Source organism: Coenobita brevimanus, chromosome 69, assembly GCF_032717465.1.
Source record: "Coenobita brevimanus isolate Jiangsu-jjx chromosome 69, ASM3271746v2, whole genome shotgun sequence".
Taxonomy (NCBI): domain Eukaryota; kingdom Metazoa; phylum Arthropoda; class Malacostraca; order Decapoda; family Coenobitidae; genus Coenobita; species Coenobita brevimanus.
The window spans coordinates 26,316,507-26,342,861 of NC_137022.1; the positions used below are offsets into that span (position 1 = coordinate 26,316,507).

Sequence of the window (26,355 nt, forward strand, 5' to 3'; positions counted from 1 at the left end):
GAATTACCAGAAAAAGTTTCATAAATCAAATGCATCATCAGCTCCATAGCGGACACGCCTCCCTGGCCGGCAGTGCAGTGTTGCCACATGTTCCTGCCAACCTGCCTGGGAAGTGGCAGTCGTGGGGAGTGGGTGATGTGCAGCCCATACAGTATTCATGTGATCACCCCCTGTAAGCAATAACTCCACGTGTGTGCGGCTTTGCCTTCATATTGCGGCCTTATTTTTTATTTATTTATTTATTTTTTTTTTCAGTGAACCAAAGTATTTATGAACCTTGTCTAAGGTTCAGGAAAAGAAGGGGAGGGTGAGGCTTTCTCTTGCCCAGAAATTGGAAATAATTGAGAAGATGGAGCGCAGAGTAAGCCGAGGGGCGGTGATGAAGGAGTATGGGGTAAAGAAAACCCAAGTGTATGACTTACACAAACACAAGGAAGAAATAAAAAAATTGAATTTGTAACCAGAGGTGGGTGCTGATGTTAGTGAAAACTCTAAGCTGTTGGAAAGGCAATCTCTGAAAAAATTAAGTTTGAAAAATTAGACGAAGCAGTGTACAGCTGGTACAAGCAGGAAAGCTCCATAGGTTGTTCAATTTAGAAACCATTTACATTTCTAAAGTGCCATTTGTCTCATGGTGTTGGTAATGATCAGCCTTTTGCCTTTTCAGCGACCTTGAAACATGTGGCTAAGACAGTGGCGCATGTGGAACTGTCCGACCATGTGGTTAATGTTGTGTTTACGCTCTTCGATGACAATAGTAAGTAGCATTTCAGTACGTCTGCTCTACACAGGACTACACTTTCTTTATCAGCCTGTTAAGTATGATGATATATTAACTCTATGCGTGCAGCTACTTGATCATTTTAATAAGATTACAAGAGACTTTTCAATCTGAAGAGATCAGGATCATCATTCACCCCATTATTAAAAACAGATTTCTGATAAAGGTGAATAATCAGATAGCAGGAACAGTATATTGAAAATGGTATCCTTAGGTTGGAGTAGATTAATTTATGTCAGTTTCTCACTCTCACTTCACGTGGTGCTCTATAAATATACAGCAGTTTTCTTTATTGCTTTATCTTTATTGTTTGTCAGTTTTCTACTTTATAACCTGTCACACATATGTCAGCCTTATTCTTTGTACTCTAGACTCTATAGTATATGCACAGGTAATTTAGTGTGTGGAAGTAGCAGGAATAAAGAATTACAGTAAACCCTCGTTACAACGGCTCTTTTTGCAATTATTCAGATTTATTTTATAAAAGTTATGAACTGATTCAAGTTAAACTCCTATGGTATTCGTATTTACAATCAAATCTCACCATTCCAAATTAATGAGGTAAAGAAAAGATAAAAATATAACGTGAGTTGCATCATTAATGGTGTGTATTGCATCAATTGTTCATGTGGTCAAAGAAGTGGCCTTGTGAGCCAAGGATGCTGGTGGTGACACCAAGTTTCAATTTAGTCCTGCCAAAAAAACACATGAAGAGCAGCATAGCATGTTGCACTTAATATACAGTAACATTACACACGAATGGAATAAAGAGATACAGTAATTGATTATACCCCCCTGCCAGCAGTATATAGGTTTTAGAACTCATCCATTATAACAAGGACTTACCACATTTTATTTTACCCCCTCACTGTAGATGATGGACAGCTGAGCAACCGTGAATTTGTGGCTGTGATGAAGAACCGCCTTCAGCGAGGGCTGGAGAAGCCAAAGGACACCGGCTTTGTGAAGCTGATTGCCTCCATGTTCAAGTGTGCCAGGGAGACAAAGCCTGTTCTGCTGGATATCTGAGGGCGGGTGCAGCTGCGTGAGGCAGAGCAGCTCAAGGATGCAGAGTGGCGACGGCATTGTGAGGGATGCAATTGTCGCGGCAGCAAGGTACACCATAATCACCATGGTGTGACCAAAAAGGACCACTAGTCCTCCCAGGTTGGTTGCTGTGTAGTTGGTTGAACCTGTTGCTTTGTTACAGTCAGGATGCAAAGTTATACCAAATCATGGAGATGATACAATGGGAACTTTAATTTAAGGAGTTTGGGTCTTAACTGAATCCCATCTTTTTTTAAGATTCTAACCATCATCCTAATTAACCCATTCACTTTAAAATCCAAACTTGAGTTCTAACTACTCCCATTTCTAAGATCCCAGTATACTGAAGTGCAGATTACTTAAAGTATTAGATACAAAACTGTGCTACAAGTGACAGGATCTCCCACGGCGTAAATGATCCACCCTGTGGTAGCATAGCTTCGGACCCTCTTATGCCCAGGTCTCCCCAAAGCAGAATGAGAGATTGGCTCTGTCTGTTATTTTATTTATTATTTTATATATATATATATATATATTAACTTTTTGTTATATCCTTAGCTGTGAGTTTCAGCTGTGATGTCTCTTACTGATGGCATGACAACACAAAGAATAGCACTGAGATCCTGCTGTACAAGGGTGTTGTGAGCAGTGATATATCCATTTCAAGCAATAGAAGGCCAGTTTGAATTTTTTAGATAAACTGTCATTTTAGATCAGTGCCCCTTTATGAAAAATGTACTGTACTCTTAACCCCCGTAGTCTGGTGACGTATTTCTTGTTCTGTTCTTGCTTCTGACTTGTGATTTTTATTCAGTGACTATATTCAGCTCTGGTAAAGGAGCTGTACAGGTATTTACCTTTATTCAGCTCTAGTAAAGGAGTGGAATAAGACCACACAGGTATTTAACACGGCGAGTTGGAGGAGTCTCTCCCAAGCTGAGTAAAATTGTCTGAAGGTAGCAAGAATTAAGTTTGTCATCACAGAGAAGTGGTTAGTGCCACATAACTGTCCTCACTGGTGACATGGTTAATGTTGTTTTGTTGACTCCTCTTTGTATGTAGCCTGTAATCATAAAAAGTCCTAACTGTTAGCACAATCTCAGTGTGATGGTGCATAATTGTTGGAGTGTTTAAAAGCTGACTCATTACCTATGCATGTGATAATGGAAGTATTCATTAGTAATTGACAATAAACAGAATACAAGGAGTTTTTTAACAGTTTTATAGCGTGTTATTTAAATTCTGTCATAACATCCATTGTAGTACCTGTATATACAGCACTGAGATCATGTTTTGATTATACTGTAATGATATGTACTCTTGAGTTTACAATGAAGCCCATGTAGTAAAAAAATGGCGGAACTGGGATTTTTCTGAATATATTATTTTTCTAGTTGGCATGCCATACTGACGAGCAAGTTGTTAACAGCATATTAGGATGTGTTAGAAACTTGAAGTCACATGCATAGCTGTAGAGCAGTAAAGCACAAATATCGACCTGAAGTCCTTGTACAGCATAAGTTCAGTAGTGTACAGTAAAATTAATCTAAATTGCTTAGGAGAATCAAAGAACTGCCACTTCATGTTTTAAGGCATATTATCAAAGTGGAAAAGCATGAAGTAGTTCTCATACCCACCAGATACAGCTTGCAGTTTTGATGTATGAATTAGCACAAAACTTGTACAAAGCAGAATTTGCAGTACTTAAAACTGTAACAGTAGTATTTATTGAACCTAACTTCTTGAGTACAGGAGGTGCTTTGTTAGCTAAGTACAGTAGTCAATTGGTGGTAAGCAGAACACTAGATATAAGTATTCATACTGAGGACCTGATAAATGGTAGTCTCGTCTTTGTGTAAAATAGTAATGATTTCCAGTTCCTCATGGTGTACAGTATTTAGATCAGGCTAAAAGAATTGCTTTAGTTATTTGCCTCAAAGGATTATTTCAAAAATATCTCCCAGCTAGGGAGGGAAGTAACATGGGATAAGGAAACTTTTCTTGCCCACAGAATACTCAAAATATTTAGTTACTGGTTTAATTTCTATCAAGAAGTAAATATATGCACTCAGTATAATATTAGATACTGCAAATGCCACAGTCATTTATATAGCATTGACTAGTAAATCATTGATAGAACAATATGTTTCTGTTAGCAGTCTGATTAAATGTAAACTGCAAGTGGCTCATGCCAAGTAAGTAAATAATAAATTGTCTTATTTTGATACCATGGGCAGAGTTGTTATCATGTCGTAGATGCATTTGGATTGTGAGCAACATCCTGCAAGCATTTTTCAGTTAGGGACAAATGTTGCCAAATATTTTACCATTTCTGTTTCTTACTGCTCTCAGCGGTTAAACTTTCTAAGCCGAGAGATGCTCAGTACCGCATGTTGCTACCCATAGATGACTGTCTTTGATGCATCAGGGAAGAAAGTAATGGACATACCCTCAGTGTGAAGTATGAAGTACGTGCAGTGGAATATGAGGATAATTAGTCCCTCACTGTACATCCCAGAGTTACTGCACTTGGGCATCTGTACTAGTGTAAGTAGATCTAGAGAGCTAACTGCTTCATACAACACAGGTATTGCAACATGTAGAAAGTACTCAATTTTGTTAGTTTATACTGGGATATTCTTGAAAATAATATGCATTATACAGTACTGTAAATGGCCATCATTCATGTCTTTTTACTACTGCACACTAACATTTAACTATCATGGAGTAAACATGTAGGTACTGTAGAATATAGTCAGCAGGTGTAGCCAGAATGTCACACTTAACAAAAGTCTGTTGTCCAGTAGTAGTGTTTAAAGCCTTGCAAGACTACACTAGGAACAGTTCACATTACAAGACAGTCTAGAAAAGAAATCAGATTAGTAACAACAGGTCATTAGTGTCAAAGCCTGGCCGTGAGTTCCTTTCAGTTAAGGATAGGAGAGCTAAAGGGCGAGTAGGAACTGTGGCTCGTGACTCTGCAGTGCAGTTTTAGCATGTTTTGCTATCAGTATGTGCTTCCATTTACAGTCTACAGTACTTGGTATGGACCAAACACCTTTGAACTACAGTAGTCTGTTGTCTGTATTGAATGTTGGGCACCTGCTCATACTTAATTTATAATTTCAGAATATACTTCATACTCATATCTCCACATTTAAAACATAGGTTTGAAAATATTTGAGTTCAGTAAAATTTTCACAAAATCTCCAGGATAATAGCAAATCAGTTACATCCTTTAACTGGTAGAAAGTTTACATTGCTGAAAACTGTCTGGCAGTGCTATACCTTAAAAAAAAAAAAAAAAAAAAAAAAGGATAGACACTGGTCAGCTTAAGAGGCTTTCTAGCACATCTCTAGTAGTAGCCTATGCTTTGCATATATACAGTATACTGTAACAGTGTCCTCTGTATAACTGTCTTGTTATACAAATGAAGGTTGCATTAGTGACATATAACAGGAAATGAATGTGCCAGATGCAGAAATAAACATGTAAGGAAAGGATGGTAGGGAGTCTAATTACATCTTTTAGTACTGTCATTACTGATTAGCTTGCTGTTCTCTAAATGATTTGGTTTCCATTGTAACAAAGGATTGATCTTGGTGAAGGAATAGGATGTTGTTGTTATTGTGCTGCCTCTTGCTGTAAATATGAAGTATAATGTTAATCATTATCTAGTCAGTGTAACTATTTAAGGTTGTTATTTGTCCATATTATTTTATGATTACTTCCAAGATGATTTTATGTCCCTAACTATATAGTAGAAGTGTTTTCATAGTTCAGGATTGTTCTGCTTCACAATGAGTTATTTTTCCTTGTTAATAAAATTGTTTGAACTGTATCAGCATTCATTACCTATGACAGGGAAAGGTACACTGTAATAATACACTAGTCAGTGGTTTGACTGGCAGATAAGGTTTGGTGGTTGTATAGGGAAACCCCCCTCCAAAAAAAGTATATCTATCTATCTATTGCCAGACGCCTCAATCCCGTTTGGGGTGGCCACAAACAAATCGCCTCCACTTCGCCCTGTCCCCCGCCATTTCACTGCCCTGCTCCCAACTCACACCCCCCTCTCTCATATACCTCTCCACCCCATCCCTCCATCTCATCCTCGGCCTCCCCCTCCCTCTTACCCCCTCCACATCACATACACTCTCTTCGTCAGTCTTTCACCCTCCATCCTCTCCACATGGCCAAACCACCTCAGTGTGTTCCTCATAATGCTTCCTATCACATCCACATCCACACCACAATGCTCCTTTATATCCTCATTCGTCAGCCTGTGTCTCCATGTGACTCAACAGGCTCCTCTTAAATAACTCATTTCCACTGCTCTCACTCTTGACTTGTGTCCTTCCAACAACGTCCAAGCTTCACTTCCATACGTTAGAGTTGGTATCACAATACTGTCATGTAGTAACTTTTTCACTTCCATGCTCACTTCCCTGTTTCTTATCACTGCTTTCAAAGAACCAGCAACCTTTCTTCCCTGCTGTACTCTTTCAAGCACTTCACCCTCCAAACCTCCATCCTTACTCATCACACTCCCCAAGTACTTAAACGTACTCACATTTTCCAATTCCTCACCATCCAACCTCGCTGTACATTCACTGACTTCACCTCTCTCAAGACCATCACTTTACTCTTCCCTACATTCACCTTTAGATTCCGTTTCTTACACACTCTCCCAAACTCATCTACCAAGCGTTGCAGCTCCCCTTCATCTTCACTCAACAACACAGTATCATCTGCAAACAACAGTACAGGGAGTTTCCAAACACTATCCTCTCTCACCAGGGCCACACCAACATCCACTACCCTACCTTGTACCTCTTTTATTACCCCATCCATGTACAGATTGAACAACCATGGAGACATGACACATCCCTGTTTCAACCCAACCTATAAAGAGAAAAATTCACTTAGTTTACTATCCACACGCACTGCAGCCTTAGCACCATCATATGTACTCTTCACAGCATTGAACAACTTCCCATCTACTCCATATATTCTTAATACTTTCCACAATCTTGTCTATCCACCCTGTCATATGCTTTCTCCAAATCCATGAAAGCTGCATACAACTTCTTTCCCCTCTCTAGAAACTTTTCCACTAAAGATCTAAGAATGAATATCTGATTTACACAACCTCTTCCCTTCCTAAAGCCTCCTTGTTCTTCTCCAACTAATTATATATATATATATATATATATATATATATATATATATATATATATATATTTAAAGGTGCAGAAGATTAAGTCTGTGAGTTGGGGTATGGATTCTAGGGGTTTGAATGGTGTGTGAACGAGTGTCTAGGCCATTTTACTGTGTGGATATGCTGTAGATAGTTCCCACTGTATGACGCTTGTTCATCCCTTGTTTTCTTGATCTTGCTTCACCTTACCCTTGAGGTGTGGAAAAGGTTAGAATGATGATGACATTGTTGATAAACTAAATAGTCAGTGTATCAGATCACTGTTTAATTTATTTCAAATTTAATTCTCCCTTAGCAAGGCTTTGAGAGAAGGAACTCAGGTGTTTTGTAGTTTGTGAGTTCCATGTACAGTACTGATACCCTCCCTATCTTAAATGTGTGGGGCCAGGGTCTTCTTATAAAGCAATCATCCTCATCCTCATCATCATCACACTTTCTACCAAGGGATGGAGTGTGTTAGGATCTAGAAACAAGGAGAAAGTACAAAAGTGCCCAGTGAAATTAGTCACACAGTCATCCACCCTTTCAAGCCCCCATAATTCAGCAATTCCCGACTAGTATAGCAACAAGTCCATTATGCCATAAAATTGGGAAATGGTGCTGGAGAGGGACATCTTCACCCACTGGTTTTGACCTAACTGGACACACCTGTTCCTCGGCTCCCTCCCTGCAGTTCAAAAGGAGGATGGTGAACTGCAAAAGAAGGGTGTGGAATCCACTGGATTCACAGTCAGGTGAGTCAGGGCCATGGGGCAACAAAACATGAGTGGAAATTAAGGAAATGCCAATCAGCACTCCACAAGACGATATTGAGCAGCTTCCAACCATTTCACCATACGACTTCACTATTCATTGGGTCATTCAACAACTAGAAGTGGACTGACAACTTGATCCTATTGCGAAACATATATCATTACCTGGGTTACCACAGAACTTCAAACAGTTGAAGATAATGTGCCTTTCATGTCCTAGGTACAGTGGCAGAAGTGTTTTGCCTTTAGTTAAAACTGGTAGCATACATGACTACAAAGAAAAATGTTATACAATCAACGTGCATAATGCACTGTGAGATTCTTGTAGGTGGGTAGCACCTCAGGTGCATACATTTACCACCTGCAACATAACATCCTCTCTCTCTCTCTCTCAAGCTCTGTACAGCACCTCATTCACATCCAAGTGTACCTTTTAAGGGTTTTTTGTTTATGTATGGTATGCCGTGAATATATTGTTCCGTTCAGTGTATTACAGTTTGGTCTTATCATTGCGACCCAGTTTTTGTGTGCCCAAATTTCATGAGTCAGTAAAACTGAAATACCAACTACAACCTCAATCGTGTCTCATGTCCCAAGTTAGCCCTTTGCCTTCCCCTCTCTCAGTGGGGAAATGGATTTATATATATATATATATATATAATCCAAACATCTCAGCAGAAATTCCAATCAAACCAAGTTACAGCGTGCAAGTACAAAATCAAGTAATCTAGCTTGCAGTGTCAATATGCGCCTCTTTCTAAATCGGTTTCTGTAATCTCAACTGCAACACCTCCAGTGTGTGACATCGTGTGTGTGTGTGTGTGTGTGTGTGTGAAAAATTCTTGGAACTTGTTATTCTGTAAACAAAAAATATTCCAACAAATGAATAGACATCCAGCTTAACTGTTAAATATGTACAATTTCCCGCCATTTCTTGAACAAAGGAGTTAATCCACAAAAAAATTGTCTGCTAATTTTTCGATGCGCAAGATATTTCATTAATTACACAGAACTGTTTTATCAACTCCTTGGCCAACAGGTGATGCTTGCATCTCAGCACCACTGAATTAAGACAGGGATCACTGATGTGGCACATGGATATCATCTTTATACATAGCGTCATAGGGGTGGGAATGGAGAAACAGTGAGGTAACCAGCTATTTTGAGGTCTGACATCAGCAATCTCTGAAAGTACGTCAAGAATCCTTGGACAATGTGTCTTTCTGATGGCATATAACAATATGTATGACATGGAACGTGAAAAAAGATTAATTTTCTATCACACTTGCTCCACGCTTATGGACGGAGCACCATTTTCATTAGCGAAAGAAATAGTATAGGTCATCACCAACGCAGGAATATGCGTTTTTCTCAGAGGTTTGAGGTGCTTTATGAGGTTTAAGAAAGTATCTTTTACTATCAACTTCTATAACATAAGCTCCATCCGGGAGGGAAAGTCCTGCTCCGCCATTTTGATTCGTCTGGCCGGGGACCGAGAGGCGAGGAGCGAGACCCACGCGGAGCACACGTGGCACCACCGCTCCCGCCTCCACAAAGCACGGGAACACTTCTTAACAACAAATTCAGTATGAAATAATTAGGACGCTTTGTTATTCGACTGTCAAGTAGGTTTCAGCTGTATATTATCCTAAGTGAGATTTATTTAGAAATTTTCAACGACAAAAGCGATGAATGACAAGTAGATATCTTTTGTTTTCATGCGGTGGAGTTTCTCTACCTCTACAATTCACAGGGTTGAAATATATTTTGAAATATAATTTCTAAATTTTTGTATATTTTGCTGACGATTAATTATTAGTCCCAAGACATATAACAAAGGTTTTGTTTTAGGTAAAAATATTTCAGTAAAACACGATATTACCTGTCCACCTGTAGCAAGTGAGAAGCCCCACTTTGTGAGAGAACATGGCACAGGTCAGCCGGGAAACTCTGAAGGCAGAAATTTCTGGTTAGTATATTGTGCATTATAGTTGTCGTTCAAAGTTGTCACCTTGCATGAGGGTAGACGAATACCTCATCTATCACCAGACTTGGCGGTAAGTGATGTTATTGAGACTAAAGTTGATAAAAGTGAGAGTGAATAAGTGGTGATAGTGCGCGGGGCGGAGATGGGTGCAGTGGTGCCGGTGCTGCAGGGTTGGGGTGCGGCGTGGTGGTGGCCGCGGCGCTGCCAGGTCGTGGCGGTGGCGGCTGTGGACCCAAGCGGCGTCACTCCCGCCGCCCTCTCTACGCACCCGTCACGCTCAGGTCAGGAGCACCCACATTTCCTCATTTTCCTTAGTTCATTAATACTGTTCTGCCCTTTCTTCAGCATTTTTGTGCTTGTGGGGAGTGTGTGGAGTCTGGAGGTTGCAAATTCGCGTGTGAAGTAGCTTACTTTCAGAGTTATTTGGTGGTAAAGACGGGCTTGCTTTATCCCTGTCATTTGGTCCTTGCAGCGTCGTACTGAGAGCTGAGACCGGCATTTTGCAGCCCCTACTCTAGCTCCTCACTCTCCCGCCTACAAACATTGACGTTTTCTCGCCCAATTTTTCATTATATCTCAAAAGTACTGGAAGGTAAGTTGTTGAGTATGCCTTTAAGATTAATAGTGTGAGGATTTTCGCGGAGTTTATATCGTGAAATTTCTAGAAATTTCCTTCAAAATGGACGAGGCTCGATGGCGGGCATAAGCGTCCCTGCTTGGCCAACCACCAGCAAAGATATTTTAAGATTTTTAGCCATAAATGATGCTTTTAGTTAATGTAGAGTTTGACAGTTCTTACCCTGTGAATTGGGGAGTACTTTGCAATGACCATTATTGCCATTTTAATGCTGGCTGAACTAAAAATGGAGATATAATAGAGCGTGTGTGGGTTGCGACCTTTTGTCGCCAAGTTGGGGATGACTGACGAACAACGAACTTTTCTGCGACGGGCGAAATATTTTGATACAGAGCTTGTTAGCCGCCGTATAACGTTTAAATTGTAGCACCATAGTACACCGTTTGTTTTTTATTTTTTATTTTTTCCTTGTGTATGCTTTTCGGTGGTTTTGTGAAATATGGTAACTGGGAGATATGGCGCGTTAAGGAAGAGGATATTGATAATTGCATTTTTTTTTTCTGGCCAACGGTTGTGCTTGCAGCTTTTGTCTTGCAGCGTCCTGTCTTGTTTTTGAATCGGTTGCCCGTTTCGCATTTTTTTTTCTTTCAAACAATTAATTGAAATTTAAATCCAATTTCTTTGTTCTGAGGAGGTAATCAGGTCTAGTTCCTGCACTTGCTGATAATCACAATGTATCTTATATTTTTTGAAATATCAGACATTTAGTAATTATAGTTTGGTTTGTCAGATTATGTATATCCATGTCAATCAGCATATTCTAATATCTTTTAGTTGCCTTTGTAGTGGCAGTACCGGTATAAATAGTCTATAATAATTGGGAATGGTAATAAGAACCTACTTAGAGATAAGCTATGTCAGCCGGAAGGACATATTAGGACCATATTGTAAGTGGCATAGGTGGTTTTGAAACTTATTTTGGCTTATTATATATTACACCTCTACTGCGCTATTTATGCCCACTTAACTGACATAGTTTGCATTGGGGGAGCTGCAGCATGCAGGTTAAATTGTTACTGAATATGAAGTCTTAAGCCACTCAAAATATTTTACAGTATTACCTAAAGTAGCACACTTGGAGATTGTTTGGAACCCCCAGTTCCTACCCATCCAATACCTCACCTGCTTCAGCTTGGTGGGTATGTAAATATTTGATCAATTATTAAAGAAAAAAAAAAGTAGGGAGTGCTATTCCCACTGATGTGCAATATCCCCTCCCCCCCCTTTTCCATCTCCTCATGCACACATACTGAGAGTTCTGAGTTTTGTACATGTTTTATTCATATGCACTGTCTGTTTTTATTTGTTATATACCTGGAAATGATGTGCAAAAGAACTGCTTAACCCCCTTACACTTTTTTTTTCCTCGTTCTACCACCAGATAACCTTTAGTAAAGAAAGTTCACTTGTATTGAAGGGGACAGTTATGACTAACTCATCCACATCACAAATTTCAGTAAATTGCCCAGATGTAACCTGAACAATAAATCATCGGAGATCAGATAAAGTTGAGTCATGCCACCTGCGTAACTGCTTGCCAACAATGTTACTTGAAAGTTAGAATGGAAATTGTTGATTGGTAGTTTCTGTGTTCTGCACAGGTAATTTCATTGTACTATACTGTATTTTTTCCATTGTTATGGTAATTTTAGAAGTACAGTTTCTCAGTGCATTTTTTAATTTTTTTTATTAAATGCACCGAAAGTTTCAAAGTACAGAAGGTGTGATGATAGGTGGTGGTCTTTTACAGGTTGGTGTAGGTATTGGGGGTTTTTAAAGTTGGGTTTAGAAACAATCCAAGGTATTGAAATTGGAAATTAGGGGGGCAAAGCCCATCACTGAAAGTAGGAATGTGCAGAAGTATCCAGTCAACGAGGCTGTAAATCAACATGTTACAGAAGCATCCAAGGCAGGTATGTTGGAATAATTTTGAATGTTGCACCCATACTCATTGGTTTTATTAGTCCCCAGGTTAGAGGGGAGGGGGAGGTCTTCTCAGTGGTACAATACAATATTTAGGTCACAAATGCACCTTTAAAAGTTTTTTTTTTTTTTCCCCCCCCAATACAATGCTTAATTTCTCGTGACTCATGACCTTTGTCCAGGAACAGCTAGAGAATTGTGTTGGTAGTCACCGTATGTGAACACGTGGCGCACACTTTAAATTAACTAGGGACAGCCATTAACTCGTTCAGTGCCAGAGCCTTCGTCGGTTTTTATGCCTAGGTTGTGGAGGACCTGTGAAGCAGAGCTACATAAAATGCTGGACATTTTGAACTCCCCCCACCCCCACCCATATATGAATAGACCTGAAAAGTGGTCAAAATAAGCCTAGTGATAGTAAAAGTGTTCGTTTGGGCAGTTTTCTGCCAGAAAAATGGGTGTTTTTGTCCAACACACCCAGATTTTCATCTGATGGCCAATAGTCCAATTTGGTGTGGAGTGGGTGGATGCATGTACAGTAGTACATGTAATATGAAATCACAATGTGATTTACATAATGCGGCCACGGTTGAAACTATGATGATGGGAAGTTGGGATTCTGTGCCAATTTTACATATTTTCACATTCTTTTATATATATAAATATATAATATATAGTTTTCCAACTTTGGAAGTCGAGAGTAAGCACAATATCTGGCAGCACAGCGTAACACAGATTTGCATCAGATGGCTACTTTTAGATACTGTCAGCAGCTGATGTGGATAGACTACTTTCAGATACCATCAGTGGCTGATGTGGATAGACTATTTTCAGATACCATCAGTGGCTGATGTGGATAGACTACTTTCAGATACAGTCAGCGGCTGATGTGGATAGATAGTCCATTTTGGTACAGAGTAGATGGATGCATGGAGTATTTGTAGTATGGAAACGCAACCTGGTGTATGAAATTCAGCCATAGTCGAAACTATGATGATGGGAACTTGGTTCTGTGCTAATTTTATGTATTTTCATGTTTGCTTTTTTTTTATATATACTGTACAGCATATACATATTGGTATAAGGCATGGGAGGGATGTCAGTCATCCCATTTTCTGTCCAACACTAAGGGCAGACTCAATTTTGTGCAAATATGCGAAAAACAGTGTCCTTGTATATACAGGCTTGGCAGCTTAGAGAACCGAGATAGTCTATATATACAGACTTAGCAGTTTTGACACTATTGGTTTGTCAACAATTGGGTTGGTGGAGGGTTAGTGACCCTCCCCGTAAAACAAATAATCAAAGTCAAATGGCCACCCCTTGCGGGATTGTGGCGTCTGGCAATAGATAGATAGATAGGTTTGTCCGTATATAAGACGCAGAATGGTTGACCGGACATGCTTAGGTAACCCAGGACTAGCCCTGTTGGGAAGCAGCACACATTTTCAATTGTCCTCATGCTGTGAGTCTTTTCTTCCATTCAAAGTTATCCTCTTTGGTTGTGGAAACATTTCCAGCTTCGACTTTTCTGTCGACACATACAAATCTCCATCTCCTTAAGGTGAGCAGTTTTCATGGTTAGATTTTGTGGTGGTCTGATTGTTAATATCAGAGGAGGGGGGGGGTGATTTCCCCCCCTCCCCTTGCCTGCCGGGAAACGGTTATATCTGACAAACACTGTGAATCAGTGATGCAAGTGTCAGATATAACTGCAAGTGTTTTCACCCCATACTTTGAAGTGGTTGCCACTTGATCTCATCACCAAAGGGTCAGGAAAGACTCCTCCCACCTGAGTCAAGCATACCTCAGTCGTCTGTGATTTTCCCAGGTGTAGGACAATGTTTTCTTAACCCTCAGTCCGATTCCATCCCTGCCTCAAGTGGACCCCTTGCCTCATCCACCCCTGCCAAGCCTCTTTCCAAGGATACTAGGTTAGGGCTTAGTGACAGTGCCATGAATGCAACACTGGTTTATCTAGTAATGGAAAAATTATCATATTGAGAGTGAGGCCAAAGTCAGGACCATGCGCACATGCACGAATATATAGTGCCACGTGCACTAAAAATTAATAATCTTCTTTGTCCTTACACATAAACGTGACCACCTGCAGACCTGGGGATGCTTTTATTTGGAAGAAGAAGGGTTAGTGAGTTATATGGTATTTGCTTCCCTAACTGCTATACTTTCCGAGATACTGTATTAAGGTTTGAAAACAGGCTATTTTTTGGAAAAAATGTCAGTATTGTACTGAGAGGATGACTGCGCTATAAACAGCCCAGAGTCTAGGGATTAAGGGATAGGTTAAAATAGAGCAGGTTAGGTTCGATTTAGGTAGGTTTTTAATGTATTATGGTCATTTTTCATTATTTGATTAATGTTCAGCAGATCTGCACTATGTTGGACCTCTATATAGCCTAATGGATTTCTGTTTTTTCAAAAGCCTCTTAGCCCACCAAACTTTTGTTAGCTATACTGAATAAGGGGGAGAAAATGGAGTGGTACAGTAGGTAAAGTATACAGTAAATGTTTCCTGCCCATTTTACTCCATTCTGGCCTGAAATTGCCAGCTCCCCATTGTGATTGCTGAATTGGTAGGTGGTGGCGACCATCATCCACTCACTTGATGTAGTGCTGCCTACTTCTTCCTTAGCCTTTATCATTCTTTTTCTGTGCCTGCCCTCCTCTCTTCCTATTTCTCCCATCTTTCCTGTCACTTCTTGTTGCTTTTCTTTCCTTTACAGGTGGCTGTACATTGAGTGACAAGCCAATTAGTTTCCTGTAAGCCAGGAAACCATTTACAACACTGGGTGGTAACCATATAACCAAACCATACTTGCTCCCTATGTGTCAACAAGTGGGTTGGTGGAGGGTTAGTGCCCCTCCCTGTAAAACAAATAACTCGGAGTCAAATGGCCACCCCTTATGGGATGATGGCGTCTGGCAATAGATAGATGGATAGAATACTGTACTAGGCTTGAACTGCTAAGACAAGTTTGTGAAATAAGCTGCCAAAGGGCAAAATTTGCAGCCAAGTTGGTGTAATGTTTCACATTTAGCTCTAGAATATGTATTATATTCAATTATTTTCAATCCAGTTTGAATTCCCAGTTGGGGGCATGACCCTCATATTTATCAGAGGACAGGCTTTACTGAACCAGGTTTCTCCCAGTTTATTCAGTATGAGTGTCTGTTTCGATAGTTTATTTTATTCCGTTTGACTTCATCCATCAGACTGGGTAGGAATCATTTGGGGGGGGCATGACCCTCATATTTATCAGAGGTCAGGCTTTATTGAACCAGGTTTCTCCCAGTTTATTCAGTATGAGTGTCTGTGTTTCGATAGTTTATTTTATTCCGTTTCTGACTTCATCCATCAGACTGGGTAGGAATCATATGGGACAATAAAGTGAAAATCATTTGAAGTTTGGAAAAAATAGAAATCAAATTAATACAGGCAGACCCTGAGATGTGATACCCCAGATTAGCGATGGGGGGGTAGAAACTCCACCCTACCCTTCCTAATGATGGCCAAACCCGTTTAATGGTGGGTTTTAATTTTTTACCAATTTTTATGATATTTTAGACTTAAGTTTTGTATTTAGGTTGGTTTATAAATTGTTTTTAGACTTTTAGTCATAGGTGGGGTGAACATTGTCATTTTGGGGTGCAGTTTACTAAGTTTCATTTTTTCCAGACTTATTTTTGATGATCTTCAGGTTTTATTTTTGGGTTTAGGGGATTTATAAACTGCTTTTAGGCTTAGCATGTTTTAAAGCTATTTGGGGGTTTAGGTTAGCTTGGAACTTGTTTTTGGACTCATTTGATTGGGTTTAGGACTTGGTTGGGGGGGAATCCCAAGGCACGCATCCCTATACTTTACATGTTAGATCTATCCTGAGATACAATACCCCGCCTAGCAATTGGTTATACGTACCGTAACCAATTCCATCATTAAACCTGGGTATGCCTGTATTTTACCACACAGGTGTGGCATTTCCAGATTCCCAGTTGAAATTAGTCTGATTACTTTTTTTGGGGGGGGGGGGGAATAGGCATCACAAAGTGCCACCCAGACAAAATTGCCACCAAAAGCACAACTGCTGTCGTGCTTTCCAGACAAGCCTTTCTATTGGCATAATTTCGCATTCTTTATCGATGCTAGATTTCTGTAATTTCAGTTGTTAGGTTAGTTTAGAATAAGTAGTGGTAGGTAATTTAGGACTCAAATTGGAATTTGGCCTGATACTATTTTAGGGGCTTTCTAGGTTGTGGCAGTCCTGGGTGGTTAAAACAAGGGGGTCTGGGGGCAAAGCCCCCCGGTTAGGATAAGCTAGGTTAGGTTAAGTTTAGGCTGAATTGTTAGGTTTCCCATCGATTTCAAGTTTGATGCTGACTCATCCATTTGGTAAATTGCCTGCCATGGGCAAATTGACAGCTTCCTTAAATATCGCAAAATAGGTATACTGTAATTGATTTTTCTACTTAACATTTTAGTCTAAAATAATCAGATAAACCATCAGGATTACTCTACTGTAATATAATTGCTCCCAAGTTACATCATAAGATGATTGCAATCACTGCACATATTTCATGAAGTTTTACCAAAATAATATAGCATGGGTGTAACAAAAGATAAAAATTCCAACATTGATAATAGCCCCAGAGTAAAATAGGAAATATGGCATCAGAGTACAGGGGTTAGTCCTGCCTCCTGCTTGAGTAACCAGATTTTTTTTTTTTTTTTTTTAAGAAGGAACCAAAGGGCAGGGGCCTGCAAATTGCTCCCTCTCAGAAGAAAAACAAAAACAAGATAACAGAGCACCAAATTCAAGATCCATTCATTTCAATATGCCTGGACACACTGTGTTTGAAAGATTGGAGATCTTAGGCAATAGGAAAAACAGAGGGAGACAGTTCCAGAGTTGACCTGTTGCATACATGAAGGATTGGAGTAGCAGTTAACCCTTGCATTAGAGAGTTGGACAGGATAGGCAGGAGAGTTTGTTGCTTGACGGGTGCTACATGTCCACCTTAGTGGTGGAGGGGTGCAAGCAGACAGTTCATAGGAGCAGTGACCTTTGAAGTATCATAATTATAAAAAAAAGATGCAACTATGGGGCAAAGAGACAGTTTGAAGGGATTCAGTAAGAGGAGGAGAGTTAATGAGACAAAAAGCCTTTGACTTCACCCTGTTGAGAAGAGCTGTGTGTGGGGAGCCTCCCCACACATGAGAGTTGTACTCTACATATGAGCAAATAAAACAGTGTATAAAGTCAACAACTGTGCTAGGGTGAAGAAGGTACAGAGTCTTCTTAGCACACCCAATCTCTTGGAAGCAGATTTTACAAGCGGTAATATGTTCTTTCCAAGGTAAATCCCAAGAGAATAAAGCCCCAAGTATTCTTTAAAGATTATAGAAAGATTATACAGGATTGAGCTGGATATTGTTAAAAATTAGAGTACCATTGGAAGATTTTGTCGAGTTGATAGATGTAAGAACTAATTTTTTGATGCATTAAAAACAAGGTTATTTTTGCCCCAATGGGAGATATGAGCCAAGTCAGACATTAGGTGTGCCATAACCTTATCCCTTATTTGTTGAAGCAACTACTGAGATTGATTCTACAGGAAGTGAATGGAAAGGTGAAGGGTGGAGTCACCAGTGAATAAGTGGATAGGGTTAGATGTACAGCTTAGAAGGTCGTTCATAAATAGAAGAATTGATGATAGGACAGAGCCCTGAGGAACACCATATAACTCTAGGAGAACAGTGGCCATTTACAACAGCAGCCGTACAGTAGAACGACCAGAAAGGATGCTAGTGTTGAAGGCACACACAGAAGGATAGCAACTGTAAGGGGGTAGTTTGGAAATTAAAGATTTATGCCAGACTCGATGGAAAGCTTTTTTGAGATGTAAAGTCCAATGGCAGTTTTTGCCAAAGTCCAGAAAGGAGGATGACCAGGGGTCTGGGTAGGTGAGATCACCAGTGGAGCGTCCCTGGCAGAACCCATACTGACAGTCAGAAAGAAGGTTGTGATAGGAAAGATGCTTTAAAAAAAATTTTGCTAAGAATATACTCAAACTTTTGAAATACGATATGTTAGAGCAACTGGACAGTAATTAGGGGGCTAGGAATGGTCACCCTGCTTTGGGACAGGCTGAAATGAGAGCAAACTTCTAGCAAGAAGGAAAGGTGCAAGTTGATAGACAAAAACAAAAGTGTTTATTTAGGCAGGATGTAAGCACAGAAACACAGTTCATGGTGATAAAAATTATATTTTCCAATTAAAAGTGCAGATTTAGTAAATGACTGCTGGTTCGGCAATTCATTCCCCCCCCCCCCCCCCTCCAGTACAGCATCTGCTTGCACAGATCAACCTACCCAGAAAATTCCTTCCACAATTGTACCCATGTGTGAACATCTTGTGAGAAAGTACCATAGTATCATTAAGGACATGTAAGTGGGAAGTCTGTAGGATCAAAAACTGAAAAAAATGTGTAGCTAATGCCAGTTTTCCAAACCAAATGATTAGCTGTGCCCCATTACAATAAAGAACCATCAGTCTTAATTATTAGTACTTTGTATATGGCCATTATGTTTGAACTGATTGCATTCCCTATTTCACCTTTACCATCCATGTTAAGTGATCATTGGTGGGGAGGGGATCATGAGAGATTTACTGCTTTTGATATTTTGGCTAAGAGGCCAGCTGTGGTTATATGCCTTTTATACAGGTTAGGGCAGTGATGAACACTGTATCAAACTCAGCCCATTGGGTTTGTTTTTATTCATCCTCATCATCAGGACTTCCTTTCCCAACCATGTTACCTGTGATGTGATGGAAATGGTACCAAGAAAGGGTTCCTACAATAATTGGTAACTTTGATTGCACATGCAGTACTAGAACCTGGAGATTCTATGCTTGTATGAAAGCAGAGTTAAAACCAGGAAATAAAGTGCTGGATTACAGTACTGAACTGATTGAACATTTCTTTTTAAGTAAGTGTTGTATGATGTGCACATGCAGTATATTGAAATGCTTCCTTTTGAAAGGTGTTGAGTTCAATTTTTGCAGTGCATTAGCGATGCAGGGTTTTGAACATTTTTAAACGGGTAGATATTGAATATGCTACCCTTCATAATGATAATGAAAGATGTGATCATATTTGTAAAAGTGTTTTTCTGTTCTTCAGTTGCATTGTTGCAAAACATAATTCCATGGGTGGGGTTGTTGATATTTAGTGCATGTGGGGGTAGGGGGGGAGCCTCTTGTATAATTACCTTTGCTGTAAACTCATGTTATTGAACTGCAGGTACTGTAGGACATTTGAGGGAATGGGAAGTTTGTACTCTTAGAGTATATGAGAAAGGTGAAGGTATACCTTTTTTAAAGTAAAGAAAATATAAAATAATTGAACCATTTTTACCAGACTGAGACTAGAAAGGACCCCCCAGGCCCTACCAGATAATTTTTGTTATGTACCAAACCCAGGCCCAGTATTTCCTCTTTTCATTATTATCTATTAAAATTGGGGCCAGTGTTAGCTCTGTATTGCTTACTGATATATTCTGAGGATCACAGGCCAAACTCATAGGGTGCCGATTATTTGATGTCACGTGGGGTACCTGTCGAATCATTTTTCATATACAGTATTGTACCTACTGTAGGTCTGATATAATGGTCCCTATTGTATGTCCCGAATAATGAAATATCAGATATACCATTTGCCTTTTCCTCCAATTTTTTCATTGCAAGAAGTATCACTGTAGTTTAATTTTAACAAAATGAATATTATGAAAAAGTATGTTACCCGAGATGTCTTCAAACTGCTTAGATTTACGGCGAGTTTGCTTATACTGTATGAAGAATGGTTGCCCCACCTCCACCTTGATGAGTTTGATCAGAGAGGATGAATTTTTATGTTGCCCATGTAAAGCAGGTTTTCTCTAACTTAAATGTAACATTCCCTATTAATTAACTGCAAGACAGAGAGGTTTAGCCATATTTAACCCTTCCCTATACTGATGAAGCATGTTTGGTGAAGAGGTATAAGGTGAGAGTAATAGATGTAAAAATCTGTGGGTTGTAATGGGTATGTTTTGTACGTTTTTGATATAAACGGAAAGTATAGTGATCTGCAAGTACAAGAAAGTACATACTTCCCACTCCCACATTTAAATGCTTGTAAAATCTGGTTTCAAACCCTAGATTCTGGATCCACCATGCACACTGATACAAGCATGATGCTGTTGAGCCCTCCTCACCCCTTTGGTTTTTCAAGTTTAGGTTAGGGTACATGAAGGAGTGTTGTGGCGTGGATGTGGTAGAAAGTGTTAGGAGAAATACACGAAGGTGGTTTGGCCATGCGGAGGGGATGGAAAGTGAGAGACTTATGAGGAGAGTATGTGAGGTGGGGGGGGGGCCGAGAATGAGATGGAGTGGAGAGGGTACCGGTATATGAGAGGGGGGGGTGAGCTGGGGGAAGGGTGGTGAAATGGTGGGGGATGGGGCAACATAGAGGCAATTTGTTCTTGGCCATCTCTTGTGGGGTTAAGGCATCAGGCAGTAAATAGATAGGTTAGCTTAGGTTACCAATTGGAAGCTGACTGCATGAATAAACTACCGGGTAATCATGGTTGTCCTTCAGGGTTAATGTAATGTATTAATGCAGTGTATTTTGATGAAATGTGGCAGGTCACAAACTAGATACAGTAAGGTTTATTGTTATGGGGGAGAAAGATGCATCATTAAAGCTCTTCAATGTGGTCCACAGCCATCCTCAAAGGGGCAGACCTACAGCAGGTCACAGCCAAGAAGGTGCGTCAGCAGCTGGAGCAGAGACTTGGTGTTGATCTCTCAGACCGTAGAAAGGAGGTAGACGCGCTCATCATGGCTGATGTTGAGGACCAAGTGAACTCTCACTCTGATGAGGAACAGTCTGAGGAGGAGGTGCCCAAGAAGGACGAGTCAGAGTCAGAGCCAGAGTCAGAGGTGAGCTGGTTTGTTGGAGCTCTTGAATAGTCTTGGATTTGTTCTAAATGTATTATACTGGATTATATTTGCGTATGAAGATTTAATGTGGAGGCTGAATAAAACTTTAACCCCTTGAGTTCAGGTGATGTTCTTTTTGTTTACTTTTACTACTACCAGACTTTTATTTAGTGCAATGTTCTGTTTGTTCACTTTTGCTACTACCAGACTTTTATTTAGTGTAATAAAGGAGTCTCATATTCTTAAGGGTTTATTATGGCTGTGTCTAACTCCTCCTTTGTGACATGTTTATTCTTGGCTGAAAATAGTTCAAAATTGTTTTAAAGACATCTGTGAGCTGAGTGGGGCTAAGAAAGATTATATTCTAAAATGCATTTTATTGGGTACTCTTCTTTAAATTGTACCAAGGTAGTTATGTTCACATTCAGGGGTTTAGGAGAATAGGGCTTAGTTACACTGCCAGAGTGGAGTTGGTGTGTGTAAGAGGGATCGCCGGGGGGCCACTATATAGAGTATACCTTAGCGCATATGTTTTTCTCTGGAAGTTCTTACAGTGACCCAAATATTTAACATCATATTTGTTGACCTTTTTCCCAGCATTTCATTTTTTCTTTGGCTGTGTTTTTGGTGAGGAGAATTGATAGTGAGTAAACCACTTTATAAGGATGTTCATTTACCTTAGAACAGGGTGTATACTGTATTGGATTACCCATAAATTATTCTAGATTCGGTTTCTAGGTCATAAGCCTTTGCAAGGAGTTAGCGCCCTTTAACCGAGAGAGGTTTGGAAGTCAGTGAGGCTAGGGAACTGACAAGAGATCGAGCTGGCTGGATGAATTTTGTGAGAAGTGCATGATCAGGGATTTTGGCACCCCTTATGAGCATGGCAGCGTCCAGATTGACTCAATCGGATACATTTGTGTGAAGTTGCAGAATGTGGTGAATGTTTCTGGCGTATCCGGTAGAGCCCGGATTCCGGGGGCTTGAATGATGAGTGACTGGAAGTGTGGCCTATTTGGATTGGGCAAGTTTGTGCTGTCTGGACATTGCTACTCCTCACCCTGCCCTTGGGTGGGAAAGGAAGTCCGGATGATAATGATTTTTTTTTTTTTTTTTTTTTTAAGCAGCTGTACCAGTACTACCTAATATATATATATATATATATATATATATATATATATATATATTTTCATGGCGTTAATTCCTGCAATCCATTTGCTTCCTCAGGATTGTTTTATTCAGCACTAGAATGGTCTTTTCACTGGAGGGTGTAAAGACACTTTTGTACACCTTCCCTAAGCTGGGTAACATCCATATGGAGATGACTTTTAATTTATACTGCCTCCTTGTTCAGGGCAAAGGTAATGATGATGACGACTATGAGCCAGGCGGCAAAAAGACTGCCAGGAAACCAAAGGCCAGCCCCAGGAAGCGCAAAGCTGATGATGACGATGATTCAGATGAGGAGTGGGGCAAGCGGAAGAAGGTTTGTGGCTTGGCACTTTGTATGTATGTATGAGTGACTGGGAATAGGGATGTTTGGTTATAAAAGGCTTTAAAAAGGGTGTAATGATAGCAGTAACAGCAGGGGGCATATGGAAGTTTCATGGATTTGGGGATTTCTGTGTGAAGACAGACTGTGCAGTAGCAGAAATCATAGGGAAAAGGTCAAGACCATTCTTTGAAAAACACTTCTACTTGAGCTAGTGGATTAATTCATGAGTGAGTTCCTGAATTTATTGCCAGTGATGAAGATAAAGATATTAATTAATTGGCCACATGTAATACCAAGCATACATAGTGACATGATGGGCTGTGTGAAATTAAATGAATGTTAAAGTACTGAAAGAAGTGAGCCTTTGTATCTATAACAGCTGTTGTTGTGGCCTGTGGCTTGAAAGTTGTATTGGTAAACCTTCAACTGTGAAAATTCATACATTTTGTCAAGATCATATATCCCCAAACTCTAAAGGTCATATGCTTAACAGAAATCAAAGTAGAATGCAAAAGCATAATTACTCAAGGTCATTTTTGTAATGCCTATGGGTATTAGGTATGGTCAGCCTTCATCCCATATTACTGATCTTCAAAAACTCAAAATCCTTTAAAGGTCCTGGGAAAAAAAAAAAAAAAAAAACTTAGGGTCTGCATCCCACTCTGCAGTTCCAGGTATAAGTATTTGATCAGTACATTAAGATATTTGACCTGGAGCTTTGGTCATCACATTATATATATACCGTAATACAGTAGCAGCGGTCCTTTGATTTCATGGGAATAAATTGCTACCATATAGTGTAATATTCTTGGATTTATTTATTACGAGTGTTGTTTACTCTGTCAAGTTTGGAAATAACTGACAGGTCTGACCCGACTGTCATGCTAAGCAAAAGCTAATAATTTTACTCCTACATTGAGTTGAAATTCATTCAGCATGTGATAAATTCAATAAATTTTATCGACTAAAAACTCATCCAGAAGGGCTTAGGAACCCCTTAGAATTTCAGTTTTCGAAAAGAGTGTTTGGCTCTGATTGGTTAATGCCTCAGTTATGCTCATTCGTCAAGCACTCACAAAACTCACCTTACTTTGGTTGTCAGAGAAGATATACTGGAGTAGTAGTCCTTTGATTTCATGGGAATAAATTACTGTAGTGTAGTGTAATTTATTTATTTAAGTGTACTTATTATTAGACCGAGGATGAGGTGGAAGGATGGAGTTGAGAGGTATATGAGGGAGGGGGGGGGTGAGCTGGGGGGAGGGGAGTCAAATGGTGGGTGACAGAGTGACTTGGAGGTGTTTTGTCTGCGGCCACCCTTTGCGGGATTAGGGCGTCGGGCTATAGATAGATAGACTTATTATTGGAATGCCAGCAGTGTTGCAGAAAGTATATTGATATAGATCATGTAAGTGGCATAAATTATTTGAGAAAGGAAAATGTTTCTATCATATGGCAACCTCCACAGAACTCAAAGAAGGGTGGTGGCCGTGGCAAGAAGTCTGCATTTACCAAGTCTTTCAAATTGTCGCCGGAACTGGCCGATGTGGTGGGTTCAGATGTAATGCCAAGGCATGAGGTTGTCAAGAAGCTGTGGGCTGTCATTAAGGAGCGTGAGCTACAGGACCCTGATAACAAGCAGTATGCGATCTGTGACGACCAGCTATTCAAGGTTATTGGTGAGTATCTTTTCAGGTTTTCAGTGAATCTATGAATGTTACATTCACTTTACTTTGTGTAATTCAGTAGTGGCTGACAATTTATTACTGTTGTTAAAACCTGTCAAAGAAAGGTTATGCTGTACTGCACAGTATTTATTTGGGTTTTGCTCAGTTTATTAAAGTTCAGTTTTAGCCATATAATTTCTCCATAAAAACATTTTTGATGCAAAGTTTAGCCTCTGTTGATTTCATCCTCTTAATATCTTTTCTCATTATGCCTTGTTCTGGGTTTGAAGTAACAGTTTTAAGAAATTGTAGCCCATTTCCCAGTTTTTAAAATTTGTAACCCATTTCCAGGTGTCAAGCGCTTCCGTACGTTTGGAATGATGAAACACTTGAAGGACCATTTTCTGGAGGCAGCATAAGGACAAGGTAACGCTAGGAATCCTGTCTGTCAGTCAGTCTACTGCTGACGCACCGAGGCAGTCAACCTCTACACACCAGTTCTACTCTCAGCTAACTTTTACAGCAAACTGTGCTTAGTTTGGGAAGTCCCTCTGTTTTGTTAACATTTGATGTACTTCACATTTTCAATATACATGATGATTTAATTTTGTGTATAATCTGTTTCTACAGTTAAATGCGAACTCTCACATTGTTATGATGAGTTTTGTTACTTATTGGTATGCTTCACCAAGATGTTTAACGAGGGGCATCGGTTATTTCTAAGCATTGTTTGGTGTGCGCCTTTTTTGTATCTTGGATGTGCTCTTTTTTCCTTTTCTTTTTGTCACTGTCATTCAGATACTGATATTTGTGTTATCCCATAATTGAGATTATTCCCCTACTCCCTGTCCCCCTCATTTCTGAGGTGTTCATGAAAATGGAGAGTTAACCACTCATTAGCTTATTCACTTCTCATGTATAACATTTGTCATTAATCATTACATTTTCTTTGAAAGTAGAATTGTAATATAAAAATGTTATAATTTTTCTGTGGCTTGAAGTAGATAGGTTCAACATTCTAGCTAGTATAATTTATTAAATTACTGCATTCCACCTGTTCAGAATGCTTTTGTGACGAGGTAAAAACATTGAAGAATTAATTTTTTTATAAAGAGCCACAGATAGTTGACAGATTGAATGAAATTGTCACAATGGTACATCTTTTAATAAAATATTTTGTAAAAGAGACATTTCATTGCACTTTCCTCTTTTTACCTAAGTACTGTTGGATTAAGAAGTTTAAAAATAGAGACCTTACTTATTTTTACAAGCTCTGCAGTCAGATATTTGGCATGTAATCTGCTGTGCTTATGGTATAGGAGAGGAAGGGTTGTATTGCATGGACAGCACTGAAGTGTCGGGTGTCAGGGGTAGCAGGAATAATTATTTAGTGGGAGGAGGGACCTAGTTGTGGTCAATTAATGTTTTCCTAATTAACCTATTCAGATGTATATTTTGGCAAGTAGTGTCGAGAAGAGTAAATGTCTGGGAAAGCTGGCATGGGAGTGTGATAGGACTTTAATGCACTTGTCTTAGAATGTGACTACTTTAGACATAGGCTTAAGTTTGCACTCAAGCAGAATCAGTACAATTATGTGTGGTTAAGCATTACTGTAAAAGCTTGTGTAAATAAGTAAAGATATAAAAGTTTTTTTAATACAAATATTCATCCTAAATTGTCACTAATATTGCAAGGTTGACATCAGCTTTGGTTGATAGTTAATTTTCATATGGTCTCTGCACTCCAGCTACTTTGATGAATGTTTTTACACAGTTTGAATTTGCTTTCTAGTAAATGTAGCTTTATATATGAAAGATTATGAGAGTAGTCCATTAGGAAGTTGA

The 26,355-nt window shown here is 39.5% G+C and overlaps 2 protein-coding genes across 4 annotated transcripts in view; both read left to right on the forward strand.

The window, feature by feature from the left end:
• Positions 1 to 5,662, forward strand: part of LOC145406200 (calcium uptake protein 1 homolog, mitochondrial-like) — a 55,715-nt gene extending 50,053 nt beyond the window's left edge. For both annotated transcript variants that reach the window (XM_080277396.1, XM_080277397.1), the window contains 2 exons: positions 668 to 757; positions 1,656 to 5,662. In XM_080277396.1, the coding sequence (XP_080133522.1) occupies positions 668 to 757; positions 1,656 to 1,810 (245 nt within the window). In that variant the 3' untranslated portion in view covers positions 1,811 to 5,662. The remainder of the gene's footprint in view (positions 1 to 667; positions 758 to 1,655) is intronic.
• A 4,016-nt stretch (positions 5,663 to 9,678) lies between these two features.
• Non2 (upstream activation factor subunit spp27 homolog Non2) lies at positions 9,679 to 26,161 on the forward strand. Of its 2 annotated transcripts, none has more exons than XM_080277280.1 (5): positions 9,679 to 9,771; positions 21,131 to 21,348; positions 22,703 to 22,834; positions 24,312 to 24,522; positions 24,862 to 26,161. In XM_080277280.1, the coding sequence occupies exons 1-5, from the start codon at positions 9,729 to 9,731 to the stop codon at positions 24,927 to 24,929; spliced, it is 672 nt and encodes a 223-aa protein (XP_080133406.1). In that variant the 5' UTR covers positions 9,679 to 9,728; the 3' UTR covers positions 24,930 to 26,161. The 2 variants fall into 2 exon arrangements, with proteins under 2 accessions (XP_080133406.1, XP_080133405.1); XM_080277279.1 differs by lacking the exon at positions 9,679 to 9,771 and adding an exon at positions 9,917 to 10,070.
• The last annotated feature ends 194 nt before the right edge of the window (positions 26,162 to 26,355 follow it).